General features: G+C 39.5%; 1 protein-coding gene and 1 long non-coding RNA gene across 2 annotated transcripts; both read left to right on the top strand.

The window, feature by feature from the left end:
* Positions 1-12: 12 nt before the first annotated feature.
* Positions 13-4,038, top strand: LOC123507313 (selenoprotein M-like). The gene is made up of 4 exons (XM_045260071.1): positions 13-170; positions 2,793-2,859; positions 3,103-3,106; positions 3,478-4,038. The coding sequence occupies exons 1-4, from the start codon at positions 72-74 to the stop codon at positions 3,695-3,697; spliced, it is 390 nt and encodes a 129-aa protein (XP_045116006.1). The 5' UTR covers positions 13-71; the 3' UTR covers positions 3,698-4,038.
* A 985-nt stretch (positions 4,039-5,023) lies between these two features.
* LOC123507314 lies at positions 5,024-9,677 on the top strand. Its single transcript, XR_006675636.1, has 5 exons — positions 5,024-5,845; positions 7,171-7,288; positions 8,245-8,306; positions 8,591-8,750; positions 9,108-9,677. It is a non-coding gene; the product is annotated as an uncharacterized LOC123507314 (long non-coding RNA).
* Positions 9,678-10,059: the final 382 nt, after the last annotated feature.

The raw sequence follows: 10,059 nt of genomic DNA, 5'->3' as shown, positions 1-10,059 counted from the left end.
AAATAGAGGAGATGAGGAGGTGAGGTAGATGAAGGAGGAGACACACGCCGCCCAGTCAACAACGGAGAATCATGGCGCAAGGTTGGTTGATTACTCTTCTCCTTGGCGCTGTGTGTTTGGCGCTGGGTGAGGAAGTGCAGGACAAGGGCGTCGCGAAGGCCAGGGTGGAGGTAAGAACTTGCTATCCTCATACTAAGAAGGCCCAGAGATCAATATAAGCATGGGTAACTTAAACATTATTTTGTCCTGCCAGGTATAATGCATTCTTTTTCTTATTTTTGGACATATATCGTGTTTTAGTGTGTGTGGTTCTATCTTAGCGGTTCTGAGTCACCTGTGTGTGTGTACGTGTGTTACCTGTCCGTGTGGTTAATTAGTGGTCATATTTTACCGGTAGTGTGTAAGAAGAGGTGATTAGTGTGTGTGTGTGTGTGCACGTCTCGAGCTGTCATTGGTGCAGACGTCAGACAGCACACACACACACACACTTTCCTCTTCATCTTCCGTCACGTTTTCTCCTCAGATTGTGTGTGTGTGTGTAGTTTTAATCATTTTTCCTATATTTCTCCGTTATTCTATCCTCTTCTTTCCTATTATCATTTGACCTGTGTACTTTCTTTCTTCTTTCATTTCTTTCAAGCTATTCTTATTGTTTCCATTCTTCCATCTCTGCTTCTTTCGTTTCCTCTCTTCTTTCGTTTCCTCTGAGTAAGTTTTAACCTTTTGTCTTCATTTCCTTCCATCCTCTCGTTTGCTTCATTCTTACCTCTTCTTTCTTTTCTCTCAAGCATGTTTGTATTTTTTCGTCTCTTCAATCTTCATTCTCCTCTCGTTAACTTCTTCCATATCTTATCTAGTTTTATTCTTCTATTCTTCTTCCCTTTCTGTTATCATGTGAGCTTGCCTACGTGTTCTCCTCTTATCTCTTAACTTATGTGAAGGAACATGTGCTCGAATGACTGATAAGACTCCCTAGTGATGTAAGAATGCAGATAGATTACATTGGCCTTGCTTGGAGTTACTAAATGCTTGTTGGCTTTTCAGTAATTCCTTTTAAGTCCCTCAGTATTGGGACACATTTTAACCTTGCGATTTGTGTACGATTAGATCATTTTATTGAGATTAGGAAAGGTCTGTGGAGGTTAGAAGATTATTGGCCACAGTCTTCACTATTTTAATCCCCACACAAGTTTCTGAAGCAGTTTTATATCACCTGTTAATAAGCAGATTGAATATGGAAACGCGTCATGGTAGTGAAGGGGCTAATCACTTGTTAATGGGTGGTGATTTAGTAATTAGAGTAGACTTAAGTATTTGTGCCATGTCTTTAGTCAGCTAGTGGGGCCCTATACCCATTTTGTTACTGCCATGGTAGAGTAAGATCACAGAGTTTCCTGTATTGATAGTCGTTCTGACCGTCATGCAGGCCTGACGATGTTGCTTAGTTCCCGAGAGTTGGAACTTGTTTATCATAGGTTCCTTAGTGTGGAATGTGGAATGTACAGATATTGTCATAGAAGAAAACGGACGTGACGCTGTTTTTCCGCTGTTATGAGTTGGAATGAAGGAATGATTCACTACCACATGTTAGAATAAGTAATTGGTATAGGGGTTATAAGTTAGAATCAATAGTGGGGTCTCTCTCTCTCTCTCTCTCTCTCTCTCTCTCTCTCTCTCTCTCTCTCTCTCTCTCTCTCTCTCTCTCTCTCTCTCTCTCTCTCTCTCTCGTTCTCTCTCTCTCTCTCTCTCTCTCTCTCTCTCTCTCTCTCTCTCTCTCTCTCTCTCTCTCTCTCTCTCTCTCTCTCTCTCTCTCTCTCTCTCTCTCTCTCTCTCTCTCTCTCTCTCTCTCTCTCTCTCCCCACCCTTACCATCCCGTCACGCAAAGGTAGCAGCGCGGCAACACATCAACACATGAACACGAGCTAGGTTTTGATTGGCTCTCCGTGACGTCTTTCCCGCGCGGTTCGGACACGTGTGAGGCGTCAGCTGTGTGTTTACTGGTTTGTGTACACTGCACCTGTCGCCTGGTGTTGACTGATAAATTATTAGTGTATGATATATTTACCTTTATAGAACGTTGTGTTGATTGTATATTTACGTATTTATATAATTTTTTGTGATTTTTTTTTCTAATGTAAGAAGGGAAAACTATCCAAGGGCAGCATTAATGATAAAAAGGCCCACTTAATTGCCAGTTCCCTCGCAGGTCTGAGAGTTAGCCATTATTAAAGGTTATAAATGTCTTGAAACCTCCCTATTGAATGAAGTCGTCATAGGAAAATAGGAAATACAGAAGCACGGAGGGTGTTCTAGAGTTTACCAGAGAAAGGGATGAATAATTGAGAGTACTGGGTAACTACACTTGCATATCACTCAAAATTGTCTTGCCTCAAACTGAACACAATTATTAACTCGACTCAATTAGTTGACTTTGCTTTGCTTCCATTGTTTTTTTTTTTATGACTATTGATTATAGATTCTAATAATTTAATAACTTCACTACTGGGACACATTTTTACCTTGAGATTTGTGTACGATTAAACTATTTTATTGACATTAGGAAGGGTCTATCGAGGTCAGAAGATCAATGGTCACAGTCTTCACTATTTTAATCCCTACAAGTCTCTGAAACTACAAAATCACGTAAGGCGGCCTCTGTGAGAGAGATAAAAAGGTGAAGAATTTGAGCAAGAAATTAGTTAATGTGTGTGTGTGTGTGTGTGTGTGTGGCGCATGTAATTTTATTTATAGATACACGATCAAGACTAATATTTGTTTATTTTTCTTTCCAGAGCTGCAGTGGATGACAGCTGAACAGATATCCTGGTGCGAAGCAATTCATCCATCAGGACCTGCCCTCTTGTATCCTTTCACTGAGAGAGAGAGAGAGAGAGAGAGAGAGAGAGAGAGAGAGAGAGAGACCGCAAAATAGATTTAAGCTAAGCCAATAGAAGGAAGAATAAAAAGTAGATTAGACATTATTGCATTTTTGAGAGAGAGAGAGAGAGAGAGAGAGAGAGAGAGAGACGCATATAATCGTAGCGAGCAATGTCTTAGTACAACACTGATTTCCCTTTGATTTTTCCTGAGTTTTCCGTTTTCTTTTGTTTTCCTTGGCTTTCTTACCCTCGTTTGCCTTTCCTAACTTTTCCCTTGGTTTTCCTGTTTATTTATGTAATTTTTTTATTTTCCCTTCGGTTTCCTAATTTTTCTTTGGTTTTCCTTGATTTCCCTTGTTTTTCTTTGCGTTCTTTTGTATTTCTTTAGTTTTTCCTTGGTTTTCCTTTAATCTAATTGGCTTTCCATATTTTTCCTTCAATGTTCCTTTTTTCTTACTTTTCCTTGTTTTCCCTTGATATTTTGGTTTTCCTGAGAATTTCTTTTTTTTTTTATTAGTTCTTTATAAAGTTTTACATGTTTCTTGATATTCCATGTTTTCCCCTCCTATGTTACTGTTTTCCTTGACCCTCGCGCCAGCCACAACACTAAGTTCCAACACATCGGTGGCGCGCCCCCAGAGCTGCTGCTGTTGAATAAGGACGATGAGGTGCTGGAACGCATTGACTTGAAAAAGCTGTCACAGGATGAAATTAACCAGCTGATGATCAAGAAAGGATTTTACAAGAAGTCCAGCAAGGAGGAGGATGTGCCTGAGGAGTACAGAGAAGGTCCTTACGTGGAGAAGGAAGAACTATAGAGAAAAACTGTTTTAACACCAAAGAATAACCTCCTCCATTATGTTTTTACTGTCAATGAGTTCAATTTTAGAAGTATTTTTCTAGCCGCCTGCATTTCAGTGTTGTATGGCTCTGTAATGGTACTTAATGTCTAGAATTAGCTACATTTTGGTACCCGAGTAACGTCTGGCAGAGCGGCGCGGCGTGTGTGGGGCACAAGACGGGGGTGAGGCAGCTGCACATGAAGGAGGCGATGGAAAGGGATGCACCCACACTGCCTCTGGAACACATTGGCCGCTATCACTCCGCGTCTGTGCCCTTCACATGCCTCGCCACTGTTTTCAATAAATAACGCTAAATAGCTTTCTTTTATCTACCCTGGAGCTTGTGTGTGTGCTGAAATACAGGTGCTAAGAGGCGTAAAGCTAGTTGTATTAGTGTTCATGGTTGCTTTTGAGAGTTGCTACAGACAAACCGCCCCGTGTCACTCAGAACAGTAAGTATTCTTGTATCGGTTGAGTCAGTAGTTGTAAGTGATAAAGATCTATGTAGTGCTAATGTGACGAGATAAGTAAACCTAAATAATGCAATGCTAGTAAAGCTGGAAAAGAGACAAGCTGGACTCGTATACTTTTTAATGTGGCATCAGACTTTGAGTAGTAAGTTATATAAAGTAAAAATTGGGTTATTCCCGGATCAGTAAAGTAGAGGCAATATTTCCTTGAATAATGATCCTTTTAGTCTAAACTAGTAAACCACACGTATAGTTTAGCTTAGTGGTTAAATAATCAGTTGGTATTTTCATAAACCTAATTCATTTTCGCGTATAGAACTAGACTTTTTGTTATCATATTCGTGTAACTACCGTCTTATATCGGAAATCTGTTTAATTCTCCATTGACTGATGAAGTAACTTGTACACAACTCTAGTGCACTTTAGCGTAGTTTAATTTGAAGCGTCTATCTCAGTGTTGCAGTTAAGCCATATTAATACTTCCCTCAGTTTTGTGTTGAGGATCTCTCTAATTCTTCCATGAATGGTGAAGTAATATATAAACAACCCTAGTACACTTTACCATGGTCTATTTTGAAGCATCTGTATCTGTTCTAGTTAAACAAAGTCAAAATAATTCTTCCCTCAGTTTAATGTTAGAAATCTATAACCTCATTTCAGATACAGCTGTTTCTCCCCCAAACCTGATAAGCTACACACCTGTTTGTTCCCCAACGAGATATCCTGCACACCTATCTCTCTCCAACAAGATCTGCACACCTGTTCGTTTCAAAACAGGTATGTGTGCCAAGTGTTCTGTTGATGACTCGCGTGTTTGTCTCTTCACATCATTGATTTATTGTGAGGGATGTTGTATTGTGCATTATATGGGGATTTTACTCCTATCTCAAAACTATTGTCCTTTGTCTGGGCAGGGGGGAGGAAAGGATAACTCACAAGCATTCAGGGTGGCTACGTAGCATCACTGATTATTGCACATATACATGAAGAAAGAAAACATTCACATCACATCACGCAAGACTGAAGTCGTACACACTTTCGTAGTTTTATTTACATACATTGAAATATTTACAGTGCAAAATAGATATATGCACATAAATCACAACTCTGATTAAATTGGTCTGAGTCAGGTAAATCATTAGTTAATCGATAGAAATAGAGTTGCCAACACTCGCTGTACAACTATGGATGCAATTTGATATATACTGCTTTGACAAATAACCAAAGCTGGACATGATAACGAAGAGAAAGATGTCACAATAATCAATAAATCATTGTGATATTTTTACAAGTATAGTATCTCATTGATAGATTTAGTAATAGATAGTTATTATAGACATTCATACTATTTTACACGCGTAGTGCCTTCACAGACGTACCATCTCTTACTGGTTTAAACGGCAGTGGTCTTGTGGTGGTGGTGGTGATAACAGTGGTGGTGGCGGTGAGCTATACTGACACACACACACACACACACTAAAAAAAAAACGCTCTTGTATACCGAAAACACTGGTAAACACAATCAAAACACAAGTGAAGTGAAGTGTTGCTATATTACCGACAATTCTCAAGCAGCACCAATTACGTACCATGCACCAAGCAGTGCAAGCCTTCGCCACAACCCTCCACACTGCCTTATCTCCATCAATTAAAGGTATTTATAAGGCCAGTCACTTATTTTTAGGTTTCTTTTACATGTGAGAGTGAAAACAGTACGCAAATATTAAAAGGTGATAGGTATAACGATCATTACAAAGAAACAAGCTGATATTTGCTTCCTTCACTTATCGTAAGCCAAACAAGTGTCAGAATGGAGCCAGCAGGCTACTATTTCATATCCCATAGTCAAAAGTTCCCTATAAGGCTTGATTTTGGCTTGGTGAGATGATAAAAGACACCCGCTGTTCCCGGTGTTGGCTCCGGGCCGTCTCCCCCCGCGGTCCCCCAGCCATCACCATTCCCCAAGCCATCAGCCTGCGGGGTCAAATACTTTTTTTCTAATATTTCCTAACGGCAATATTACGCTTCCATGGTATGTTTTTATGGTTTCTATAAATGTTTCGTTGTGTTTGAAGTGTTTTTCGCGCCTGTATTGGGTAAATATGTAGCGTTTAGTGGTGTTTTATGGCGTATGTTAAAGGCTTTTCAACGGTCAAAATTTCAATTTCCCATTTTGAGCTTTTTTATTTGAAGCTATAAGTGAGCCTTTATGGTATCAAAGAATCGTCTATGCTCTTTTAAGTGTGAAATCAATCTATTGAGAGAAATATGTGGACTTTGAAATGGTGTTTGGTGCTGTTGAATAAAAGTCTTATTTTTCTTTATTTTATTTGCTCACGTTTCTGCTTCTCGGTCTAACTCGCTGTAGAATGCCTTAAAAGATAGCTCAGACTCCGTGAAATGTGGTAAAATACTCGCCAAGTGAAAATGGCTTGACTTTCCAGGACGTTTTAGGAAAGTTATTGTTGAAAATGTTTTATACTTTTAACGTAATTAATTTAGACATTTTTAAAAACTAGTTGAGCTGGAGATATTTTGATATTTTGAAAATTAGTTTAAATATTTATCACGTCATAAAATGTCATGCATTCGGCCGTGGCTTCGTTTTTTCTAAAAGTCATTTTTGAAATCAAATTATTTACGTAATTTAGCCGAGTCACCCACGTTCCCGTTCTCTCTGATAACCACAGTCCAGGTGGTGACTCATCATAGCCTCAGGCTGGCGCCTCTTTTCCAACACCCCAGTTCGTCAATATTTTGCCTGATATCTAGTGATTTCTACGTGTTTTCGTGTGTTTCTAGGTTCAGGTGTGTAGATATTGGTAGCAGGAGGAGGAAGAAAGGAGAAATAAAGGAGGATAAGGAGGAAGGAATGAGAAAAGGGGGAGGAAGAGGAGCAACAGCCAAGCCACAATACTTAAGTCACCCTTCATTTCTTCAATATTTTGTCTAACATTTAGTGTTTTGATGTGTTTCTAGGCTCAGGCGTGAAGATGGAAGCAATAGAAGGAAGAGAAAGGAGAAACAATGGAGGAGGATGAAGAAGAAATGATAAATAGAAGCGGAATAGGAGAAGAAGCCAAGGTGTAATATTTAGGTAAGTGTCCCTTTTAATCTTAACGTTCTTTATAATACATACTGTTTGCTGGTTTTTGGAATATATTTGGCATATTTTAAGTGTGTTCACTAGTGTTGCAAGATGTTATGAATATGTCTTTGGTGCATTTTGTGTGTTTTAGGCCTTTTAGGTATATTTTACGTACCTTGAGTATGAGGATTGAGATGTGTTCCAGTATTTGCATATTTTGAATGTGTTTTTGGAGCATTTTGAGGGGTTGTGTGGTGCTTTGAGTGTTTTAAGCTATGTGGGTGTGTGTTAGGAGTCTTTTGGATATGTATGGGGGGGTGATTTGGGTATATATTGGGTGTTTAAAGTGAGTTAGGTGTGTTTGGGGTATTTTGAGGGGTTGCATGGCTTTTTGTGTGTGGTAGGGGATGATATTGAGTGTTGTAAGGGGTTTGGGTGTGTGGGGGGTGGTTTTGGTTTATATTGGGTATTTCTAGTGAATTTTAGGTATGTCTTGGTGCGTTTTAAGGTGTTGCATGGTGTTTTGAGTGTGTTATATGTTAGTTTTGAGTGTTTTAAATGGTTTGGGTGTGTGGGGGGTGATTGTGGCATATAGTTGTGTTTCTAGAGAGTGTTGTGTGTGTTATGGTGCCGTTTCGGGTGTTGCTTGGTTTTATGAGTGTGTTTTGGGTTAGTTTTGAGTGTTATAAGTGGTTTGTGTGTGTATTTGGGTGGTTCGCGGTGATTCTGGCATATATTGGGTGTTTCTAGTGAGTTATAGGTGTATTTGAAGTGTTGCGAGGTGTTTTGAGTGTGTTTTGTGTTGGTTTTTAGTGTTTTAAGTGATTTGGGTGTGCACCAATATATACCCTATGTTCTTCTCCCACAAAAGATAAACTAGCCTAATATCTTGTAAACTTACCTAACCTAACTCCCCATAAGGTAATTGTACTATGAATATCTGCCCTGTTATTTTCTTGTACCAGGACATTCACCAACACAAGACACCAGCAAAGTAATGGTACAAGGAAAGAGGAGGTCCCACAAGGTACCTATCATGACCATTCCTATTCTTGCTACCACTGCCTCTAATTGCAGCTGTTTTTATCTTAGTTTTGTTCTTATTATATCCTTCTTTATTACCATTTGACACTAATACCGTACAAATATGACCAAAAGTAGAATATCATTGAAGAAATATAAACTGTGATAATTCTATTTTATTCTCTCTCTCTCTCTCTCTCTCTCTCTCTCTCTCTCTCTCTCTCTCTCTCTCTCTCTCTCTCTCTCTCTCTCTCTCTCTCTCTCTCTCTCTCTCTCTCTCTCTCACAGATATCAGATTTCTGTGATGAAGTTTGTGGTGGAGCATGTGAGCAAGGATTGAGGACAGTTAGGCAGGCTGGATGGTCTCCGCAGCCAGCCTGATAGTACCCACACCACTCCACTCTCCCTTATTTCCACCAAGGGAGGCAGTGCACCACATCTCACTTAGGTAAAGTTGTGTGTGTGTGTGTGTCTGCGTGTGCATGCGCAATAAAGCAGTTCATGAAATTTTGTAATGAAGAAAAGATGAAATGATTGAATTGTAAGATGTACAGATTCTTAGTTTTTCTCTGAACTTTGTGTCAGTGAAGGATGAATGTGATCAATCTGTGTGTTATTGATTTCTTTGTGGAGGCATCTCTGTCAGAGGAGAAAGGGGAGATGAGTGGCTGATTTGCATTTATTTGTTAGGTGTTGGTGCCTGTAGTTTTTGTGTGTGTGTATCTGTAAGGAGGGATGAGTGGCTGAGTTGCACATGTTCCTTGGGTGTTGGTGACTGCAGTAAGTGTTTGCATTTCCCCGACAGGACGTGCTGCACTGGTGGCATGGCATTGAGGGAAGCGCCTCTGTATCCCTGCCCAGCACTTCATTGAACACATGAAGGTGCTCCAGAGTTTCAAGAAGGGAGTGGCACACACACTTTGCTGCACACCAAATAAGGCAAACAAATTGTCAAGTAGTAGTTATTTTGTCATTGTCCTCAGTTTTTCTCACCCCTCCAACTGCTAACTCTGTACAATGGCCTTGTAAACTCTGGAACTCCCTGCTTGTTTCTGTATTTCCATCTTCCTATGACTTGACATCTTTTAAGAGGGAGGTTTCATGACATTTGACCGTCTTTTGATTAATTCTGTACCAATCTTTTAGTGAACTTGCAATTCAAGTGGGCCTTTTTTAAACTTTTGTTGCACTTGGCTAGTTTCCCTCTTGCATAAAAAAAAATAGTGTAGCTTTGCTTGTCTAGGTTTTTTTTATCTACCTTCCTGTACCACAAGTGTGATAACAAGTAAGCAGTTTTCACAATTTAGGATTGATAAGATGACATGAAGGTAAATGATTGCTAAACATGAACTTTTGTTGACTCCTTTCTTTTTTGTTGCAGGCTTTTGGAGGTCCAGTGGCACACTGCACACTGCTTTCATAAACGTGTGGGCAGAGTGCAAGGCAGAGTGGCAAGGATGGAGGATGCTGCAACATTCACAGTGTGGAAAGAAGTGCACACAGTTTTGACCGAAGGATTATGTCATCATTCATATTTACAGTTTTCATGACCTAACCTTTGTGCATTTAGCTACAAGGAGTAATGGCTTATGAGATTTGTAATGTATAAAAAATGACTTATAAGAGATCTTGCATTATGAAGATTTGTTTAAAGGTCTTTGTTTATTAACATGATTTAGTTGTGTCAGTCTTAACAGTCCAGATTGTACAAAGATGAACCATTGTTCATTGCTCTTCCTGCAGATGGAATTTCATTA

The sequence above is a fragment of the Portunus trituberculatus genome, chromosome 22 (assembly GCF_017591435.1).
Source record: "Portunus trituberculatus isolate SZX2019 chromosome 22, ASM1759143v1, whole genome shotgun sequence".
Classification (NCBI taxonomy): domain Eukaryota; kingdom Metazoa; phylum Arthropoda; class Malacostraca; order Decapoda; family Portunidae; genus Portunus; species Portunus trituberculatus.
The sequence above is the reverse complement of the archived record's forward strand: the minus strand, read 5'-3'. Positions and strand labels throughout refer to the sequence as shown.